The sequence below is a fragment of the Rattus norvegicus genome, chromosome 17 (genome assembly GCF_021556685.1).
Source record: "Rattus norvegicus strain SHRSP/BbbUtx chromosome 17, alternate assembly SHRSP_T2T, whole genome shotgun sequence".
Classification (NCBI taxonomy): domain Eukaryota; kingdom Metazoa; phylum Chordata; class Mammalia; order Rodentia; family Muridae; genus Rattus; species Rattus norvegicus.
The window spans coordinates 80,158,176-80,181,372 of NC_141550.1; the positions used below are offsets into that span (position 1 = coordinate 80,158,176).

Here is a 23,197-nt window from a genome sequence, read left to right on the forward strand (position 1 = left end):
TCAGTGTCTTGCTTTGCTTTAATGTTCTCTATAAAATAATTATAATGAAGAGCTAATTCTTTTTCATTTTGTTCATGGGGGAAAGAGGAAGAGAAAGCACCTTGCTGTGTAGCCCAGGCTGCACTTGAACTCACGATGCTCCTGTCTCAGATTCTCATTGCCATGCCTCACTCTTGAAGGGTTCTTTTTTTTCTTTTTTCTTTCTTTCTTTTTTTTTTTTTTTATTATTTATATGAGTACACTGTAGCTATCTTCAGACACACCAGAAGAGGGCACCAGATCCCATTACAGATGGTTGTGAGCCATCATGTGGTTGCTGGGATTTGAACTCAGGACCTCCGGAAGAGCAATCAGTGCTCTTAACCGCTGAGCCACCTCTCCAGCCCTGAAGGGCTCTTTCAAAGGTTTATTCTTTCTCCTTTCACAAGTCGGCATCGAAACTTCCAAGTGTCCTGAAATAATATCAAACAGGGTTTTCAGAATATTTCCATCGGCTGTACCCTCCATGAAAAAAAGGGCTCAAGCCTTTATAAATGACTAAGTAGGAAAAAATATTAATAGTTATATTGATTCATGGATAAACTGTGTTCTGGGACTCCAGTCAAGATAGCGTAGATGATTGGTGACACAGGAATTGTGACATCTGTATGCCAGTGTTGTACTGACGCCCCACCCCCCCTCCCCAAGTCATCACTGACTCCCCTAAGCTGGCCTTTGTCAGGACAAAGAAAAGAAAACTAGCTTTTCCAAATCGAATGTGCCTGCCCATGGGGATTGATTGACGATCGGCCGACAACATTGACTCTCCATGGCTAAAGCCCTGCGTTGCCGTTCTTAGCGGGCTCAGCCACAGTTCTGAAGGGAGCACGGAAGAGAAGCCAGTATGCTTTCAAATTAACCCAGAAGGAAGGGAACCCTGGCGTTTCCTCTGTGCTCGCATGCGGTACCTCAAAGTCCAGGGCTCCTTGGACTCCATAACGTTTCTCCGCAATCTCAATAACTTCCCTCGCAATGTTTTCTTGACTGGTGCCCTTCACGCTGATATATTTGCAGTCGGAGCTGCCATAGTGGCAGGAGATTGCCTGCGCAGAAAGGACCGGCCGGAGAAGGGCAGTTTATCAATCCCATTGTGCCCCGAAACCAAGCAGAGTCCTCCGAAGAGGAATGCTTCACTTGGGATTTGATTTCTCAATTGGAAAGAAAGGTGATCTATACTATCTTAAATCAGTCTCCTCATGCAGAGCGTATCCCCTCCTCCTGCCGCTGAAGGCTAACTGAGAAATTATAAAAGACTTAAATTTTTTAAAAAAAGTGTGTGTGTGTGTGTGTGTGTGTGTGTGTGTGTGTGTGTGTGTGTGTGTGTCTCCCAAGGGCACACATATATCCATGTGGAAATCAGAGAACAAGTTTTGAGGCTGACTTTCTCCTTGTATTCTGTAAGTCCTAGGGATAGAACTCTGGTCCTGAGTCTTGGGAACAAGTGCCTTATTTGCTTAACCATCTTACTGACCCACAAAACAGTTTTTTGTTTTGTTTTGTTTTTCAAATCAGTGTTTCTCTGTGTTGCCCTGGCTGTCCTAGAACTCAATCTGTAGACAAGCTGGCCTCGAACTTACAGAGATCTATCTGCCTCTGCTTCCGCGACAGCCAAGGCTTGTTACACAGAGAAACCCTGTCTTAAAAAACCAAAAAATAAAATATAAAATAAAATAAAATTAGCTGTGATACTTCTTTTTAAAAGGCATGTTTAGGAGGTCTAGTTCTTTAAGAGACCTTCAATATTTTCAGGCATTTAAGTTTTCTCATATCCTAAAATTCTTCAATGGATTGTGTCCCACTGTTAGAATAAGTTCATTTTATTAAAACATATTTTTTGTATTGCAATGGCTATACCCTATACTTGTACAACTCTGAGAGCCATACCAGCCTCTTAATGGGCATAGTAAGCACCATGGCTGTTTGATTTTGATGCATTAAAATATCATTTAGCTCTGTAATTGGAGTTTTGGCAGTTCCTTAGGTTTTGTCCCGAGACATCGCCTCCTTTCCCCTTTGCCTAATTCCAAGCTCCAGAGAAGCTAGTGGGATTGTAAGTGGGAATGAAGGTTCAGCAGCAGGGCTGGATAGAAACCATGGGACAGACCCTAAAAGCCCACGTAGACCCAAAGGAGCCCTGATGTTTGGTGTGGACCACTGGGCTCCCACGGGGAGAAGACTCACAGATGGGCAGATCTACTGGACTGGTGGAAGTGAGAAGCTGGGCCATCTGTGGGGAATTTTTAAAGTGGGAGACAACGTATGAAGTTGTTTACACTCTTAAGCTAAAGACTAGGAGTGCCTGCTGACTCCGATTTCTGTGTAAAGTTTAGAACTCAGTACTGTCTAGGATCAACGCTATAGTTCTCTCAGTAGTGAAGACATACACTTCTCTCCTGCTGTGCTTTAGAATGAACGTTATGAATTCCAAATCATACTACTTTGGAAATTCAGCCATTGTTTTTGCCTCAGAAGCAGCTGTGTGCAGAAAAGGACACTTCCTTGAGAATTCTATGAATGGTCATGGTTCAGGGATTAGGGGCCTACGGCACTTTGGTTCCTACCTAACAGAGTGAATATATATGCATATCTGCCACAAAATGGCCCCTCAGTGAGAAGTCCTGCCGTCTTTGCTATCTTAACGTATCTCGAGTGCCTTGTTCCAGACCACTCATCTTTGGAGATGTAGTTACATGAATCCGTACTTTCCTGAATCCTTGAGTTCTGTTCCGACCAGATCCATGGATGAGCAGGGGATGGAAGAAAACTGTGTCGCCCTTTTCCATCACCAAGTGGACGCGGGGGCTGTCCGGGTCATAGTCTTGGATGCCATGGTACATTTTGTTAACTCCTCCCTAGAACACATAAGAGAAGCCACACTCATATTTGAGGTGCCACCATGATCAAGACTTCATCAGCAATGCATCAGGGGAAGCAAGAGTCCTTGAACTTCCCCCAAGACAACAGTTTGTTTAACCTAGACTCTAAATTATATATATATATATATATATATGTATATATATATATATATATATATATATCAACAACAACCCAGAGCCCATGGTAGACGGAGAGGAATGACTCCTGAAAGTTGTCCCCTGACCTCCACACATACCTGACAACAGCAAATTAACTACAGCTGACTCAGACCAGCTCTACTTCAAGCAGTTAACACGGGTGTGATGCTTAATTCTAATGTTAACTTGGTATGTTTCAGAATCTCCTGAAGAATTAGTGGCAGCACAAGATGAAAAGGGGATCACCAAGGGATAATCTATGTTTTGGTGCTTTATCGTCTCTGCCGATGCCGCTGCTGTTTCCTTTGATGATGCTAGAACCAGTGTTTCCAGGTTTCTGTCCAGGGCTAAGGAGCATCAGCTCTCCAGGAACCTTCTAGGCTTTAGACATCAGACAGGGGCTGCTGGGACACTCGGCTTGGTCAACTGAGCAGCAACTACTCACCGGAGTCTCTCCCAGGTGAGACAGCCACTGTGGGACTGTTTTGACTGCTGAAGCCCCCGACTTTGAAGGACAGCCGTTGCTGCTATGCAAGTTGATTTAATAAATTATATGTATATACAAAATTCCCATCCGCCCTACTGGTTCTGTTCCTCTGCAGAGCCCTGGCTAATAGAACAGGCAAGCAGACCTTTGTTGTACGCACGTCCAACCTGAACCAGCGATGTTCTTTCCTAGTATGACATTCTCTAATATGACAGATTTTCCTATGTATCAGGAGTATCATGGCGGAGTTATTTTTTCTTCCCAAATCAGGAGGGAAACACAAGATATTTATGTCACAGCCAGAGTAAGCCAAAGAGAATAAAATAATGGTTGGGGGAGGGCACATATTTGTATTCCCTGCACTTGGGAGGCAGAGGCATAAAGCCCCACAAACACATCACCCCAGTGCTGTTCCTCAGCTACACTGTCTACTATGTTTCCCATTTGTACACTTACTGTTCTTCTTTGACAATTTCACACTCAAGTGCACATGTGCGTTCACATACACAGGCGTACACAGGCGTACACACATGCACGTGCGCGCGCGCGCGCACACACACACACACACACACACACACACACACACACACACACAGCAGGATTCTCCATTTCCCCAGGCACTCAGCCCCCTGCTTTTTACTGTGGATACTTGATCTACCCTCTCACCTAAGGGCTCAGGATCTCCTGGCCTAAGAGTTTTGAAATGCTGAGAATCTCTCCCTTGATTCCCTGGCTCTGGCTTCCCAAATTTTCAATGCATCTTATATCATCCCCCAAACTATCCATTCTTGAAGAACTTGTTTGCTCTCCTCATTCACAGAAGCAAAACCTTTTCTAGTTCCCTACACAGCAAGTGCTGAGTGGATTAGCAGACCAGGGTGCAGCCTAGCAACCAAAGGAAGCTTGGCAATTAAAGAACTGAGCTATAAGACACTCACCACATCAGTGAAATTCGAAATCAGTGTGCTAAGCAAAAGAAGCCATGAAAAAGAGTGACTACTAGACTTGTGTTCATGCAACATCTTAGAAAATACAGACTAATCTGTAAAACCAGAAAACAGCTCTGTGGTTGTTTCTGAAACAGACAGAAAGAGGAGTCTTCTTCTTCTTCTTCTTCTTCTTCTTCTTCTTCTTCTTCTTCTTCTTCTTCTTCTTCTTCTTCTTCCTCTCTCTCTCTCTCTCTCTCTCTCTCTCTCTCTCTCTCTCTCTCTCTCTCCAGCCTCTTGCTCTGTAGCTCAGGCTATCCCAGAACTTCCCATCCTAGTGTGTCTCTTAAATGCTAGGATCACAGGCACTGTCACTACACCAGGCTAGAGGGGATTTTGACTCTCGTAAGTATGGTAACCAAATGTATGTGCATTTCCAAAATGATCACATTATATACCAAAACTATGTATAGTTACTTACTTAACAATTATACCCTAAACAGAGTATATACAGTAAGCCCTCCCTCTCTGGTCCCAGGACCACTGGGTAAGTAAGCTCTCTCTCTCTCTCTCTCTCTCTCTCTCTCTCTCTCTCTCTCTCTCTCTCTCTGGTCTTTTCAGGCTCTTTTTTTTTTTTTTAATGTCCCTGCAGCTTCCGGCCCAGCTGTGCTGTGAGCACGAAGCCCCACTTGCCTATAAAATGCCTGGGTTTGCCCTTGACCTCCACACCTCCTTCCTAGAAGGGGTTTCTCCCATGTCCTTCAGTGCTCAACTCAGTCACCAGCTCTCTCTAGCCCAGTGGCTTCTCAACCTTCCGAATGCTGCGACCCTTTAATACAGTTCCTCATATTCTGGTGATTCCCCCCACCATCAAGTTATTTTCACTGCTACTTCATGGCTGTAATGTTGCTACTGTTAGAAACTGTGGTGTAGATCCCTGTGTTTTCCAATGTAGAAGGGTCATCTGACAACCCCAAAGGAGTTGCAAGCCACAGGTTGAGACTTACTGCTCTAGTGACTCTGTTGGTTTTTGCATCTGTAGGTGCCAGTGTGACCCTCTTTTCACTCTGAGGTCCATCATCAATTGGTAAGACTCAGTTGTCATTTATCACTTGTCCAGGGCTGGACTGTTTATGACTGGCCTTTGTGGAAGTATGTAGCACTTACCCAAGTCGCACACACGGGCTTGGCTTTCAAGCTCATGTGGGAAGGACAGATGACATTGGATATTTGACCTGACTTCCTCAGATTCGCTCTGATTCTAACTGTATCTCAAGATGATACTCTGCTAAGAAATGAAGCGCCGTCTCTACTCTAGGTTCCTCATGTACGGTGATTTTTTTAAAAAAAAAAAAAATGAAAACAGCAAACAAAGGCTTCTGGGAAGACTCAGTAGGGATTTTGAAGAGATAGCCATTCCAGCATGAGGACCTGAGCTTGATCCTCAGAATTCGTGTTTCAAAGAAAAAGAAAGAAAGAAAGAAAAAAGCAGCTGGAGAGATGGTTGAGAGCACCAGCAGCTCTTCCAGAGGACCTGGGCTCGATTCCCAGCACCCACACGGCAATTCCACTATCTGTAAATCCAGTTCCATGGAATCTGAACTCCATAGGCATCAGGCACACATGTGATGGACATGTGGTGCATCAGGCACATAACATGTGGCTATGCAGGCAAAACACTCAGACACACAAAATGAAAATAATTTTGAAAAGAAAGAAAAGGAGGTTGAGTGTGCAAATAAATGTTCGCTTCAATCGCAGTGCTGGCGAGGGAGAGAGAGGGATCCCTGCAGCTCACTGGCCAGCTGCTCTAGCCTACTTGGTGAGAGACTGCTTGAAAAAGATAGATGGCCCCTAAGGAGTGCATGTGCATGGGCATACACATGAATGCGCACACGAGCACACACATGCCCCGCACATTCACAGAACACACACACACACACACACACACACACACACACACACGGAGACCTACCTCCCACTTGGGGTAATCATGTGGCTTCAGGGGACCTTTGTGGGTACCAGGGAGCACAACAAGACAGCCATTGTTCCTGTCGATGTGCTCCATGGCTGTCCAAGCACAAACAATTAGGTTGCTGGGTCGGAAGGGGAAAAAGTGCAGATCCTGATGCAAGGGATGCCGGGATGTCTTCTTGCCTGCAAGAGGACCTGGTGTCAAAAACAAGGTCTTGGGATTTTGTCATTTGCCTGAAAACCTGAAACATTGACCTATCTACCAAAACCAAAGAAATGAAACAATGTGTTCGGAAATCAGTCTGAAGAGCTAAGCAACAAAGTATCAAAGTATCAATGAGCGTTCCACATCCTCTCCTTTCTTTGGGTTCTACCGGAGGGGTGGTTAGTGCGCCTTCCCTGCAATCCCAAAATCTCAGTTACACTTCATTCCTGTGTTGCTTGGGGTTCGCCACAGGGCAGCATTCATAAGGAACGTAGGGTTCTACAGCTGGAGTAATGAAATTAAGGAGAAGGCTCTAGAGCCACGCCCCAGTTCTTCCTCTTATGTGACTGAGGGCTCTCTCAGAAGTTGTCCTCAGGGGGGATGACAGGCATGTATCCAGCTGCTGCCACACTCCCTGGCTTTGCCCTTGGATCATCTGCACCTGGGTCCTGCTGTCCGAAGGAAAAGTGGAAAAGCAAATTTCTGCTGCTGGCAGAAAGATTTCTCAGTGTGGGTCAAGAGCCAAGTAGAACCTCCGGGATTAGTTATTAAAATGTGCACGCCTGGATATTTCTGGTATGTTCTTTTAATACACATGTAGGCAAGCCCGAGGTGTCTTAAGGATTCGAGTATAACTTAATAGCTTTAATTCTGTTGGTCAAAATACTGTGTTCAAGACAGGGGTGGATACAGACATGCTAAGAACGGCTTAGAACCATTGTTGGCTTTGTTGGTAAACTATTTACCTTGCAAGCCTGAGGACCTGAGTTTAATCCCCAGAACCTGTCCTGGCTAGTCTGTCAACTTGACGCAAGCTAGAGTCATCTGAGGGAACCTCAGCTGAGAAAATTTCTCTGGAAGATCTGGCTGTAGGGCATTTTCTTAATTACTGACTGACCTGGGATGACCTAGCCCATTGTGACAGTCCCTTTGCTGGTGGTCCCGGATTCTATAAGAAAGCAGGCTAAAGAAGTCAGTAAGCAGGACCATGAGCTCTGCCTGAACTCCTGCCTCCAGGTACTTGAGTTCCTGGACAGTGATATGGAAGTGTAAGCCAAATAAACCCTTTCCTCTCCGAGTTGCTTTGGTCATGATGTTTCATCACAGTGACAGTCACCCTGACTGAGACAGAGCCCGTGAAGATCACGCCAGGCCTGACATTTCATACTTCCAATCCCATCACTGGGGAGGCGAAACAAGAGGATTCCCCGGGGCTCATTGACCCTCCAGCCTAGCTTGATCGGTGAGCTGCAGGCTAATGAGAGATCTTGCCTCAAGGGAGACAGGCAGAATCCCCGTGGACACCCAAGTTGCCAGCAGTACTTGCACACACATGAGCACACACACAAATAGTTTAAAAAACAAATTGAGAAGCTTAGACAAGCTGGGCGGTGGGGGTGCATGTCTTTAGCTCCAGCACTCAGGAGGCAGAGGCAGGCAGATCTTGGAGTTCGAGGCCAGCCAGGTCTACAGCGTAAGTGCCAAGACAGCCAGAGAAATCCTATCTCAAAAAACAAACAAACAGGGGCTGGGGATTTAGTTCAGTGGTAGAGCGCTTACCTAGGAAGCGCAAGGCCCTGGGTTCGGTCCCCAGCTCCGGAAAAAAAGAACCAAAAACAAACAAACAAACAAACAAAACCCCCATTGAATGGGAGGAGTTTGAGATAGACAAGCTGTTGCTTGCTAAGCTCAACGACAGTCTACTGCAATGCCCCTCCCAGTCATCACATGACTGGGTTACTCCTCAGTATTGTTAGAAATTGTTTTAGGAGTTAAGTACATGCATTCCCTCATCTACAGTTTGATGGCTATACACATGACATGGGTTCGAACATCAACTTTACATATTTAACCTAACAATATTTTCCTTTTGTGGTTCCCCAACAAAAATCGAGTTCTTTACCAGAATCCGGAGGCTTGTTGATCAGCATTGTGTGCATAGCCATAATATTGGGTCCAGTGAAGCACTCCACGTATTTCACAATCTAAGGAAAGAGCGGTAAAAAAAAAAAAAAAGATAGTTTCCCAGGAGATCAGAAGTACAGGCAAATGACTTGTCGTACAATGTTCTATAGAAGAACCAAGATGGCGGGGCAGGCTGAGGGGCAGAAGGATCTGGAGTTTCAGAGTCAGTTTCCGATAGAGTAAGACCCCGTCTAAAACAGCAGCAGCAGCAACAGCTTCACACCCAAACTTCAGGGCTGGCAGTGCAGTTCAGGAGTGTGTATCAGCATTATGTGACGGCCATATTTTGGGTTCATCGGAAACACTCCACATATTTCTGAACCTAAAGCTTACCTAGGTGTATACAGGACCCTGTATTGAATCAGCAACATCAAAACCAGCAGACAGACTAATTTTATACCGCTGCTGGCAGAGCCATTATAAGTAAACTGACAAGTAATAGCTTTGTAATTGCCGGTACCCCGTTATCGAGTCTTAGATGAGGCCTCTTGTTTTTCATAACAAACATAATTAACCCAGTCCGTGGAAAAGCCATCATGATGCCGTGGACAGTAGGGTGAGATGATTCTTCATTCGAATGAAGGCAACTGCAAAGTCTCTGTGTGTTGTAGGCTCTCTGGGTCCCATTAATAGCACCCGTGGTCTCTACCCATTAGAAGCCATTAGCTCTTCCACCCCACCCCAAATGCGACAACTAGCTCCAGTACCCTAGAGAGAAAGGAGTTGGAAGGAGGTGGATCTATGAAGCTGACGGGGAAAGGGCACAGGGATAGATGGTGTGAACCGAGCAGATGTTGGAGACAGACAGGAAGGCAGGCTGGGCTCCTACCTGGGGCAGGGCACAGTATCTGAAGAGCTCCTCATTTTGTTGGAAATCCTGGATCTTCGTAACCACCCTCTCACTTGGCGCATAACCCTGCTTCGCAATGGCCACGTCTTTCATTACAGTCATCCCTGGTGGTTTCACCTCCTTTCTGCAGATTCTTTCAAACTCTGCTCTAGAAATGAGATTTACAAAAGAGTGTTATTATGTGGACTTCCAAAGACCTGGCTGGCCCTGCCCTGTTGAGAGCTTTGCGGCTTCACTGCTCTAGTAGAGTAGGAGAAGAGCACGGCCAGAAGTCCTGCCTTCTACCTGGAAATCTTACCGGCAAAGTACCTCATCCACAGGGACCAGTAGGGAAAGTGTGTGTGCCTGCGTGTGTCCTTATGCTTGCCCAGTGAGCACGTTACTTACTGAGCCACCTCCCAGGCCTGATAGGTGACATTGTAATAATAGAGGCCCAGCACCCCTTATCTGAAGGGCTTAGGAACAAAACTGCTTTGGATTTCAGATTTTTTTTCTTTTCAAGACTGGGTCTCATGTTGTAGCCCTGGCGAGCCTGAAACTCGCTCTGTAGACCAGGCTGGCCTCAAACTCAGAGATCTTCTTGCCTTTGCCTTTTTTTTTTTTTTTTAAATAAATGGGAAACATTTTTTTAAAAAGATTTATTATGTGTGTGTGTGTGTGTGTGTGTGCACTGTAGCTGTCAGACACACCAGAAGAGGGTTACCAGCTCCCATTATAGATGGCTGTAAGCCATTGTGTGGTTGCTGGGAATTGAACTCAGAACCTCTGGAAGAGCAGTCAGTGCTCTTAACCGCTGAGCCATCCCTCCAGCCTGCCTTTGCCTCCTGAACGCTGGGATCAAAGGTGTGCACCACCACACCTGGCTTGGATTTCAGATTTATAAAAACAAAATACTTGGAATATTTATGCATGCATAATCAGGTAACCTTGTAATGGGACCCAGGTCTACACACAGAATTCACTTGTGTTTCCCTCACGACCTATACACAGGCCTACAGGCGTCTTATGTATCATTTTTGCCTGTTTTGACTTCGACCAGTCACAAGAGGTTACTGTGGGGGTTTTCCAGGTATTGTTTCATGTCAGCACTCAAAGAGCCTTTAGATTTGGCCATGAGATTTATTCGATGTTAAAGGTTGAACATCCCTTAATGCAAAAAAAAAAACCCAAAAAACCCAAAATCTGCAAACATTTCTGTGGCAACTCTGGAGTGCCATAGCCTGGTCCTAGTGCCTGCCATTGATTTTCCCTTATTTTGTCCCAACAACATCAACAACAACAACACTAAGACACCAGTAGAATCAAAATGCCCCATTTTAAAAATGGGGCTGGCAAGGCATAAGCAGATTGCCCAAGAAGACTAGAGGTAGGGCTAAGATTCAAGCCAGAGGGTCTGGCCCTGGAGCTCACACTTCAGAACACCCCCAAACACATCACATCACTAAAGACAAAACCTCTGAACTCATCTGGGGAGGTGGCTCAGGGAGTCAAGCACCTGCTGACTCACTCAGGGCAGGACCCACAGAAGGGTAGGTGTGAGAGTGTGAAGCTGTATTCCCTTCCATGCTCCTGGGAGGTACACAGAGGCAGGAGAGCTACGGGAAGCCCTCGGCCAGTGAATAACAATGGCAAACAAAAAAGAGGCCTTGCCCAAAACAGGGAGAATGGAAGGGACAGACAGACAGATCACATCGTTGTCCTCAGACTTCCACATGTGTGGGTTGGAACTCACGCATGTCAGTTCCCAGACGTACATCTCTTACACACGCACCAACCATGAGCATGCAGAAGCTAATCTAAGCCGGTGTCACCGTTACATCCATGTAATGCAGGCTTTTGTTAAAACCATAAATAGAAGTATTATACCGAAACCGTTGAATATCATCATCCGATACCAGATTTTTAATGACGAGAAACCCGTTTTCTTCATAAAATTTTCTCTGCTCCAGGCTGAGGACATTATTGTCCAAAGTATACCTAAAGAAAAAAAAAAACAAAAACAAAACTTGAAGTCCCCATTTTAAATTGCAAGCTAGCAGCCCACCAAGAATCTGGAATACATTTATCAGGGAGGGTGAGACAGGGTCTCATTATGAAGTTCTGGCTAGCCTGGACCTTGCTAGGTAGACAAGGCTAGCCTTGAACTCAGAGATCTGCCTGCCTCTGCTTCTTGAGTAAAGGGACCAAAGGTGTGTGCTACGGCACCCCGGCTACATTCACACCTTTTAACATTTCTATTTGTATGGCTTTAATGAGGTAGTGAGGTAGAAGTTCAGAGTGTTAAGTTCAAAACATAGGTTATGGACACCAAAACTGTATACTACTGAAAAAATATCAACCAAGGAATGATATCTTTGCAATAGATGTTTAAAATGAAGTGCAGAGTACTGTGGATACACTTATTATAATACGATAAAAGTCATATAAAACTAATGCAGAGAGAGAGAGAGAGAGAGAAAGGGAGGTGAGGGTGTAGGCAATGTCACTCAGTAGCAGAGCAGTTGCAAAGAAATAATTGGTTTTAAATAATGATTGCCTTTCAGTAATAATTCAAAATTCTGAATTTTAAATTTTTCTACAGTGAATAAGCATTGCCTTTCAAATGGAAGATCAATTCAATTATATATATATATATTTTTTTTTTTTCCTTAAGACAGGTCTCACTTTGTAGCATAGACTGGTCTTGAACTTGGAATCTTCCTGCCTTGACTTAGCTAAGTCCAGGATTCCAGGCATGTACCACACCCAAATTATACATTTTAGATTGTCCAGTCAGTACATTCTCAGAAGCAACCAAAGGAACGAAATTCACAAACTCAGATTAACCAACTCATTCTTCTGGTGTGATATATATATGATATTCATGAAGGCTGGGTGTTCCCCTTTAAAACAAGGCAATATATGTGACAGCTGCTGGCCTACAGTTGTCTCAGCTGCTCTAGAGCCTGGAGGGTCCTAAGCTCAAGACCTACCTGGTAAGACCCTGCTTCTTATAATCTCTTCCCATGCGTGCCTCTCTGTCTGTGTCTGTCTCTGCCTCTGTCTCTGTCTGTCTCTGTCTCTGTATCTCTCTGTCTCTGTGTGTGTGTCTGTGTGTATGTCTGTGTGCCTCTCTGTCTGTCTCTGTCTCTCTCTGTTTCTGTCTTTCTGTCTCTGTATCTCTCTGTGTATATGTCTTTGTGCCTCTCTGTCTGTCTCTGTCTCTGTGTGTGTGTCTGTCTGTCTCTGTCTCTGTATCTCTCTGTCTCTGTCTGTCTCTGTCTCTGTCTGTCTCTGTATCTCTCTGTCTCTCTGTGTGTATGTCTTTGTGCCTCTCTGTCTGTCTCTGTCTCTGTGTGTGTGTCTCTCTGTCTCTCTCTGTCTCTGTCTCTTTCAAATTTGTCTCTTTCTCAAATATCAATAAAACCAAAATAGAAGTAAATTAAATGTGACATATGATGCTTGGATTTTCAAGGGTTAGATTATGTATTTTCTATCCTTTTTTTTTTTAAACTTCTTTTTGGATTTTAGATATGCTAAGAAAACTTAGGTTCTCCATAGTTCCCCAAAGCAATAGTGGTTAGAACATTTTCTGGAAGCCAAGTATTTCTACAGTGAGTTCTAGCTGGGCGGCTGACTGCATGTTGCAGCCCAGTTATTTACCAGGAAATCTTTTATACACCGTCCCAGTTATTGCTGAGCTGAAACACCATGACCAAAAGTGACTTGGGGAGGAAAGGGTTTATTTGACTTCTACTTCCATATCGCTGTTCATAGTCAAAGGAGCTTAGGGCAGGAACTCAAACAGGGCGGAACCTGGAGGCAGGAGCTGATGTAGAAGCCATGGAGGGTGCTGCCTACTGGCTTGCTCAGTCTGCTTTCTTACAGAACCCAGGACTTCCAGCCCAGGGATGGCTCCGCCCAGTCATCACTAATTAAGGAAATGACCCACAGGATTGCCTACAGCCCAATTTTTTTTTTTTTTCTTTTCTTTTCGGGGGCTGGGGATTGAACCCAGGACCTTGCGCTTCCTAGGCAAGCGCTCTACCACTGAGCCAAATCCCCAACTACAGCCCAATCTTATGGAGGCATTACTCAACTGAGCTTCCTAGATGATTATATCTTGTGTCAAGCTGTCACAAAACTAGTCCAAACACATATAGACTGGTTACGGGTTAAAATGAGATCTACTTACTGGAATTGTTCAGGACAGAAATTGGCAGGGGAAGCCGGCCCTGATACGGGGTGGGCTACCTGAGTAAAAATTAAGGAAAAGAAGTAGAATGCAGGAGCCAACCTTTCTGCCAAACACCAGCCTCCTGCCTTGTTTCTATAAACAGCACAGCCAGTACTAACGTTACCTAATCTCTGTCACCACAACCTGAAGAGGAGTCAGGAAGGTCTGCTGTTCAGAGCAAGAAGTCAGCCCCTGTCACTACAACTCACAAGAGAATGACCTAACCAGAGCATAAACCCCAGTCTCTCTACCTGTAGCTCCAGTCAGCCCCAGCCCCAGGATGTCCTTCCGATAAACCACTGAGCGAATAAAACACCAAAGGTCGCACTTTAGAAACGAGGAAAAAGCCGTGGGCCTGGGCACTTGCCTAGTGCAACTGCGGTCTAAACTGGGAAGAGGCTGACAGTCCTTAGGCCACCAAAAGTCTGAGGCACACAGTCAAGTAAACATCTAAGTATCCCAGAGACTAGGGATTCATTTGTAAGGGTCGTTTTTATCGCTCGGTAACTACAGATTAGGAACGGCCCTTCTCTGTTTATCTTAAATTGCTGCTCTCAGAATGTCTGCTCCACTCAGGTCGGGGTAGAGCCCGCACTTGGGAGGTAGAGGCTGAGACAAGTGGGGTTTTGAGTTTGATCAATTTGATCTACTTAGTGGGGTTCAGGCTAGTCTGGGCCACACAGTGAGAGCGACCAACCAAGCGACCCCACAATATCACTTCACATGACCTTGTCTGATATCTACCTTTGTCCGTTTGTTTGTTGAAACAGGATCTCCCTTGCAACTAATCACATGGAGCCTGGAGGTTTTTATAGCCCAGCTGGCCTCAGCCTCTTCCTGTCTTCATCTCCCAAGGGCTGGGGTTGCAGGTGTGCGTTATCATGCCTGGATAGCTTTTATTTTATTTACTTGAGCTTTATGACTTTTTGAGGCAGAGGACATGCAACATGGGCTAGCCTTGGGTCTTACTATGTCATCAAGTATGACCTTGAATTGACCCTCCTGCCTCCATTCGATTCCTAGAGGTGAAACTATATAGACATGTGCCACCATACTCGGTCTATTATTTTTCTTGCTTTCTTTTCTTTTCTGTTCTTTTATTCTTGTTGTTGGTTGGTTGGTTGTTTTTAGTCAGAATCCTACTACGTAGCCCTGGCTGGCTGGGAACTTGCTATGTAAGCTGATCTTGAACTCACAGAGACTGTCTGCCTCTGCCTCTGTGGAGATTAAAGGTGGTCTGTTATTTACTTATTTATTTAATGTGCCTTGGTGTTTTGCCTGCATGCATGTCCGTGTGAGGGTGTCAGGTCACTTGGAGCTGGAGGACAATTGTGAGCTGCCATGTGTTTGCTGGGAATTGAACCCCGGGACACTTCTGGAAGAGCAGCCAGTGCTCTTGACTGCTGAGCCATCTCTCCAGCCCCACAATTCCCACTCTTGTTCAACTTTCCCGGCATAATGTTGCCGCAAGGACATAGAGACCTCAGTGCTCCAAGCTGGTCTCCTCGGCCCTCTCCACTGTCTCTGTTGTTGTTGGAGAAATGTTAAACGATGTTGAGATGTATGACAGAGATGGGGGGCGGGTAAAGGGAAAAGAGACACACGGGAAGCTTGATACAGTGTGATCCCAATTACATAACTACAAAGCATTCTTTACGCCCTAATCCACATTGCTTAGAAGTAAATCAAGGCTGGGGAAGACACTGCCACAATTCCTAGAACTCTACTTAGTAATATATTCCCTATGGTTCTTGGCCAGCACGGCTAATACCCAATACCAGCTGCTAGCTACATCTGGCCATTTAAATTGAAAATGGATTCAAGTTAAAAGGGTACACTTTTAATCCCAGCACTTGAAAGGCAGAGGTGGTAGATCTCTGAGTCCCAAGCCAACCCAGTCTATATAGCAAATTCCAGCCAGTCAGAGATGCATGCATGGTAAGATTGTCTCACAAATCAAGGAACCAACGAACCCAACAGAGTAGCAAGAGACTGAACAAATTTCAGTCCAAATGTATCTAGTGCCAGTGTGTCCAAAGTTCTCAAAACGTAGCAAGCATCCAGTTGCCAAGAAGAAATACAGTGTGATTTCCCACCTCTACATGATCTGCAGGTCTAACCACTGCTTTAGTTCAATGCACTGAATCAGGCTATTTCTCCCATCAGTTTCTCAGTGTAAAATGAAGTTACATTATTGACTTGTAGATAAGAGTTTAAGTTTGAGGTGGGCCTGGTCATGGCTGCTTATAAACCAAAAGCCCCGCAGGCAGAATGAGAGGGAAGATCAAAGAAAGAGCTGCTTTGATCGGCCTCAGAAATGCCGGGCACCGATGATCCAAAACCGTTAGCAATTTCCTGGGCCAGGAGCCTGGACTGAGCAGCCAATGGTTCGATATTTCCTCCTACCCCCTGAGAACGTGTGTGTGTGTGTGTGTGTGTGTGTGTGTGTGTGTGTGTGTGTGTGTGCATGTGCAAAACTGCTTGCAAGCTTTGGTTTAGTGGTTTGTTTTGCTTTTGAAACAGTCTGTCACTTTGGGCTAGGCTGTCCGGCCATTAAGATCCTCAAGTCTGTACCTCCCAGTGGAATCACACGCATTTATCACCAGGCCCTCGCTTCTGAAGGAACTAGGTAGGCCAAGGGAACCAAGTCCCTTCCAGAAGCCAGTTCAGTCCTCGGGAGACCTGGGACACCTAGACCCAGGAGGAGGAAGCATACACAGCTACTGGGAAAGTGACAGCTCGAGGGCTGGTGGAGAGGGCCTGCAAAGTGCAGGGCAGAGTCCTGAGCCCCGGCCTTCTCTTTTTGACGACTGGCACCTCCTCCTGACCACGGAGGATCCCTGCCTCTGCCGGCCTTGGTCAGAGGCAAGCAGCTCTGAACTTGAGTTTACAGAGCAAAATGTCCTTGGCATTTCTGGGTGCAGGGCAGAAAAATGCCAAGGCAGCTGAAAAAATGGCAGTTCACCTTGTGATGGCGTCGTCCCCTCTTTCTTTACGCCTCCCGCTTTGCACCCAGCAAGAAACCACGGTGGTAAACAGTCTCAAAATGGGGGGATGCACGCTAGTCACCTAAGTCTAGAGAGTCACATCCGTCGCCCTGGACAAGGGCTCTGGGGATGTAGGGGTCACCGATCGTGGGGACCTCCACCTGGGTCCCCCGGGGAATGGAGACCGGATATAGACGGAGGCGCAAAGGCTCTCTTGTGCCCTTGGAGCCACCACCAGGGTGGAGATGCTCCTTCCAGCCTGTGAGCCCACCCACAGCCCAAAGGATACAATCTGAAGGGCCGAGGGTCGGCCAAGGTGTCCCAGAAGGACCTGCAGCCGGGCACCAGCGCGCGTATAGTCCATGGTGGGGGCCAGCAGACGCAGCTGCTGCGCCTGGGCTTCACTTAACTCATCGAAAGCCCCGCCTCCTGGTAGAGGGTGGAGTATGGTCCAAGGGCAGGACACAGCGCCACCCCCAACCTCTCACGCCGGACTGGGGGTTGGGGAGCTGGGGGAAGGGAGACGCGGGAGGCTGCCTAGGAGTCCATGCTGCGGATCGCGGTGTCTTTGTTCTAATCTGCCAAGGATCCTCCCTGCAGCACCGAAACGTAGCAACTGGAGCACGTCTCCCAGCAACCCGAGGCAGTTGGGGATCCGAGCCACACTTTTAACTTGGTAGTTTTAACCTGTGGACAACTAATCTGTGTGACTCTTTCTCCCACTACGAACAAATAAAAATTAAAAATCATCTGTGCTATTCAGAGACATTTGATTTAGCGTGAATCTATCCTAAAATATTAGAAAGTTTGGCCGTTAGTTTTTAAGACGTATGATTCACTAGTATAATTCATCTAGTATGATTCATCTAGTATAATTTATGTTACGAGAGAGAGAGAGAGAGAGAGAGAGAGAGAGAGAGAGAGAGAGAGAGAGAGAGAGTGTTTGCGTTCTTGTTTGTGAAGATTAGAGAAACAATCTTCGGGGAAATTGAGTCTCATCCACTACCTGCGTTTTGGGGATCGAACTCGGATGGTCAGGTTTGTTCGGCAAGATGTGTTAACCTGTTCGGCAAGATGTGTTAACCTCTGTGTATCTCACCAGCCAGAATAATATGTAAATTTCTTACATAGTTAAAAACTGTTTTCCTGGTATCTTTGAAATTCAGCCACTGCCCATAACCTTAATCTCTTTGTCTCTGGTCTCTTTATCTTAGAGAGTTACTTCTAGATTGCTTTGCCATAAACATGTTAGCTAATTTGGTGAGAGTGCCGTAGTCCAGGAGAGACAAGCTAGTAGCCAGGCTGCCCAGATTCATTCATTAGCCTGCCCTTTGGGCTTTGACCTTTGGGACAAGACTCCTGTTAGCTGAAGCTCCCAGGGCCCGCAGACTCCTTTGCTAACTCCTAACCTCCAGCCTGAGTAACCTGGTGGGAGGAGGCTCTGTCTGCGAGAGACAAGCTTACGTGGCCCGCAGTTTAAAAGCAGAACTGACTGCATCTTTTTTTCCACTTGGGAAATAGGTGTCCTCTTACTGCCCTCACCTGGTGCACAGTGGGAACTGCAGGGAGAAGGAAGAAAACAAAACTAAAGTCGTCTGAATTCGGGTCACCTCTAGCAGAAGTGAAAGCTCTGAGGATTGGCTGGTTTCTCTGACTAGCCGAGAAAATTACCGGTTTGGGGGTCTGTCTTAGGGTTTCCATTGCTGCAATGAAACCATGACCAGAAGATCAAGTTGGAGAGGAAAGGGTTTATTCGGCTTACATTTTTACCGCACTGTTCGTTCTTCGTTAAGGGAAGTCAGGACAAGAACTCAAAACAGGGCAGGATCCTGGAGGCAGGAGCTGATGCACAGGACATGACAGGTGCTGCTTCCTGGTTTGCTCCCCATGGCTTGCTCAGCGTGCTTTCTTCTAGAACCTACGGCCACCAGCCCAGGGGTAGCACCACCCACCATGGGCTGGGCCTTCCCCATCCATCACTAGTTAAGAAAATGCCTTCCATCTGGATTTTTTTCTTTTTCTTTTTCTTTTTCTTTTTCTTTTCTTTTCTTTTTTTTTTTTTTTTGGAGCTGGGGACCGAACCCAGGCCATCTGGATCTTCTGAAGGCATTTTCTCCATTGAGATTCCCTCCTGTCAGCTGACTTTAATCTGCGTTAAACTGACATAAGACTGGCCAGCACAGGGCAAAAGATCATGCCATATGAGACAGAATTTCTCCTGCCTCTGTGTGTGTAATGTTTCCTTTTTTCTTTCTTTCTTTCTTTCTTTCTTTCTTTCTTTCTTTCTTTCTTTCTTTTTTTTTTTTTTTTTTCGGAGCTGGGGACTGAACCCAGGGCTTTGCGCTTACTAGACAAGCGCTCTACCATTGAGCTAAATCCCCAACCCGTGTGTAATGTTTCCTAACCTGTAGTTACAGGGCTTAGAACCCAGAACCCCATGAGGTGCAAGAAACCTAGCGGTAAGCTGTCTCATCTAAACCAACCCATTTGTTTTGTTTTGCTCGGACTACTGAGATTTCCATGTTGCCCAATCTGGCCCAGGACTTCTGGAAGTGATCCTCCGACCTCATCCTCCAGAGAAGATGGGACAGTAGGAGGTGTGGATGTTTGTGAGGAACCACGTGGGTGCCAGGTACTGTGGTCTGGTCCTCCACAAGGGTAACATATCTTCTTAGCCACTGAGCCCTCCCCTTAACCCCGCTTTGCTAATTTGAAAACAGCTCTTATACCTGTTTTCTAACCAAGAAGTGATAAAGACAACTTTTAAAAAGTCAACTTCTAAAATGGTCTCAGAATAGTTTTCCCCAACTGCCGAAGTTAATGTGAATGACTTTTCCAATAACTCTATTTAAGCAGCTAACCACAGTAGAAACAAACAAGCAAAAAACCCACCCCAGATTAAATTCAAGAGTTATGCACACCTAAGAGAATTCGCAATCTCTGGGGACACAGTTCAGGGGGTGAAGAGCTGCTGGTGTGCATGGAGTCCTGCATGCAGAAACTTGCTGTCCTGGAGCACACAGTAACCTTGGCACATGGTGAGGGTGGGGGATAGAAGCAGAAGGATCAGCAGTTCACTGTCATCCTTAGCTAAAGTGAATTAGAGGGCTGCCTGGGCTGCCTAAGACCCTCCCTGAAAAGGAGATGGGGGAGAAAGAGACTCTCACTATACAAATGAGAAATCGTCTGCAATCAACTTCAAGTTGAAAATATCTGAGGATAAATCTGAATATGGGCAGGTGATCTGGTAGCAAGCTTTCTTTTTTTTTTTTTTTTTTTTGGTTCTTTTTTTTTCGGAGCTGGGGACCGAACCCAGGGCCTTGCGCTTCCTAGGCAAGCGCTCTACCACTGAGCTAAATCCCCAACCCCGCAAGCTTTCTTTTGCTATTCCTTTTCTGTAATAGGGTCTGACGATGTAGCTCAGGTTGGCCCAGAACTCACTATGTAGCTCAGGTTGGCTTCAGACTTGTATCCACCCTTCTGTCTCAGAGTCCCGAGTGCTGGGTGTAAGTGTTTGCTACCTTGTCCAGCCTTAGTGGCAAGCTTTTATTGGTTCATGCTCGACTGAAGGGAGCCTGCTCACTTACTGTGACCTAGCCAGGCTTCACCTTTTCCATAGTACAACATCTAATGCTTCCAGGAAAAGCCAGCCCTGTCCTTCGACATCTGTCCCTTGTCTTGGCCAGTCAAGAATGGATCAGCAATCTTTCCGTCCTCCATGGTGGGCCTTGCCCACCAGCATATAAGCGTGCTCTGTATTTCCTGTACCTTAAAAACCTTTCCATCAAGTTCCTGCTCAGGGATTACTCAAAAGTTCATAGAGATGATTTGTCCTGGGTCTGCGATGACTCAGCAGGGGACAGGTCCTTGCTGCCGAGCACAACAACGTGAGCCCCTGACCCCATGTTTTGGAAAGCGAGGACTAACTCCTCTACACTGTCTTCTGACCTTTGGGAACACAAACACACACACAATCAGCCAAAAAAAAATTTTTTTTGTAAAAAGAATAAGCATCTAAAGCAAAGAAAAATCCTCTGTAGCCAATCTTGAAAGAATTATAGATGTTTGTAGTCTTGGATTTCTCTCTCCTGACTTTCTGTAAAATGCAGAGGACTTCTGAACTCGTCCTGCTAATGAGCTGCTCTCTGCAAGGTCACCAGCAGCCACCATGTGATCCTCCAGGGGTTCGACCCCATTGCATTCCGTCCTATGTAATCCAGTGCATGCGGCCATGTGGAATAGGCCAGCAATGGCTTCCCTTCCTGTTCCCTCTCGCCTCCTTTCCTGACTGTCCTTTCCTCAGACTGAGATCTGTAGTCAGTCCTTTCACATCTTCTCTCTGTGAAAACATCTCCAGCCTCAGACCTTAAAGTTCACCCTTAAGGTGAAGGTCTCAAGTTTGTAACCTTATCTTGGACTGTTTAACTCCAGACTCTATGTGTACAAAGGCCTCTCCTTCTCCCTCTCTGTTTCTGTCTCTCTATCTCTCACTCTGTCTCTCCGTCTCTCTCTGTCTTTGTCTCTCTCTGTATCTCTGTGTCTCCCTCTTTGTCTCTGTCTCTGTCTCTCTCTCTTTTTTTTTTTATTTTTATTTTTTATTCTCTCATTTTGAAACAGGGTTCCCTGTAACTCATCTGTAGACCAGGCTGGTCCGGACCTCAGAGATCTGCCTGCCTCTGCCTCCCGAGTACTGGGGGGTCTAAGATGAACACCATCCCCGTCCCCTCCTTTGTGAGGGTTGTAGAGATCAACCTTGTGAAGGAAAAGTGGGATGAGAGAGAGGCTCCACAGGCTCTGGGGCTCCTTGAAAACTCCTGATCTACTGTACACGGCACTAAATCTAAGATGGCTCCCGGAACACCAGTGAGACAGCAAGAAGGAAGTGAGGCCAGGTTGGTGGCTGCCCCACCTCTTCACGGAAGTCCTAACAGCTGATGACCGCCCACCTCCTTCTGAGTTACCTCCTCAGGCAGAGCCTTCATGGGGGCGTGGTGATGATGTGGCCAGATACGATTGGCCAAGGATTTAGGGGCTTGGCTCAAACACTGCTTATAAGCTTATGCGCTGTGTAACAAACTCAGATCTGTACCCTGATGCTGGTCTCCCGAGGCTGAGTGCCAGGATTCATTGTGAGACTCGGTCACCTCTCACCCCATCCCAAGTTCTGTTCCCAGCCTCCTTCACCACTGAGATTTGGTTTTTGGTTTTTGTTTTGTTTTGTTTTTTAAATCCATTTTCCTCCCAGCCCCTGCTCTAGGAATAAAACTCTGAGACTAGTTATTTATTAATGAATGCCTGCGCCATAAGCTTTGGCTCATTCCCGTAACTTATTTAACCTATTCAAACTATTCTATGTCCACCACATGCTGAGTTACCTGCCCTCAGGTCCAGTGCTAATCTCTCTACTCTAACCTGAGGTCAGCCACCTGCTGATTTCCGTCCATTTCCTCAGCATTCCTGGGCAGATCTCTCCTTTCATTCTCTCCTGAGTTCATGCATGTGAACCACCACATCACTCGAATCTCCCTTTATTCTCTCGCTATTCCCAGAATCTTCTCTTCCTGCCAGTGTCCCGCCTCCTATTTTCTGCCTCAGCTCATTGGCCATAGGCTTTTTTATGGACAGGTGATGCTTCTAAGAGATTCTCTCTACAGAGATTTCTATCACATCCAAAGGAAACCTCTCGTTCTCTCTTTCTCTGTAGGTGCTGGGAACTGAACCTGAGTCCTCTCCAAGAGTAGCCAATGCTCTTAACCACTGAGCCACCTCTCTACCTTCCACCCGTTTTGAGACAAGATCTTCATGTAGCTTAGGTTGGTCTTGAACTCAGTATAAAGTTGAGAATGACCTTGAACTTCTGATTTTCCTGTTTCCACCTCCCAAGTCCTGAATTTACAGGCATGCACCATCATACCCAGTTCCAAGCTTGTGTTTTCAATGCTTCGCTCCCAGAGGTGACACTATATTAGGGGGCTGTGGAAACAGGAGGTGGGGCTAACTGGTGGTGAGCCCTTGAGGGTATACTATCTGTCTTAGGGTTTTATTGCTGTGAAGAGACATCAGCATGTAACTCTTATAAAGGAAAACATTTAATTTGGGGCTGGCTTATATTCTCAGAGGCTTATTCCTTTCATCACGGCGGGAAGCACGGCAGAGTGCAGGCAGACTTGGTGCTGGAGGAGCCGAGAGGTCTACGTCTTGATTCAGAGACCGCAGAAGGGGACTGTGAGCCACACTGGGTGTGGTTTGAGCATAGGAGACTTCAAAGCCCGCCCCCACAGTGACGCACTTCCTTCTACAAGGCTATACCTCCCAATGGTCTCACTCTCTAAGGGCCCAGCATTCAGACACGTGAGCCTATGGGGGCCGTACTAGACAGGTCCACTTTTCCATTACCTCTGGCGGGTGGCGGGCTAGAAGGAAGGTTAAAGCTTTTAAGAACCATCATTAAAAGTAGGTGTTTGGAAATTCTTAGCTACGGATGCATTCTTCACAGATGGTCTTATAGGAATTCTCTCTTATAGCACACGGTCC

At 46.1% G+C, this 23,197-nt stretch overlaps 1 protein-coding gene and 1 long non-coding RNA gene across 2 annotated transcripts; one reads left to right on the top strand and one right to left on the bottom strand.

Moving 5' to 3' along the window:
- Nucleotides 1-224: 224 nt before the first annotated feature.
- On the bottom strand, nt 225-17,037 carry Phyh (phytanoyl-CoA 2-hydroxylase). The gene is given in 9 exon segments (NM_053674.2): nt 225-452; nt 948-1,082; nt 2,742-2,891; nt 6,442-6,623; nt 8,549-8,630; nt 9,440-9,608; nt 11,327-11,437; nt 13,635-13,693; nt 16,953-17,037. Coding segments are annotated over 9 exon segments (1,017 nt in total). The 5' UTR covers nt 17,028-17,037; the 3' UTR covers nt 225-398.
- Nucleotides 17,038-18,226: 1,189 nt separating this feature from the next.
- LOC120097916 (uncharacterized) lies at nt 18,227-22,756 on the top strand. The gene is made up of 3 exons (XR_015641869.1): nt 18,227-19,295; nt 21,281-21,555; nt 22,368-22,756. It is a non-coding gene; the product is annotated as an uncharacterized LOC120097916 (long non-coding RNA).
- The last annotated feature ends 441 nt before the right edge of the window (nt 22,757-23,197 follow it).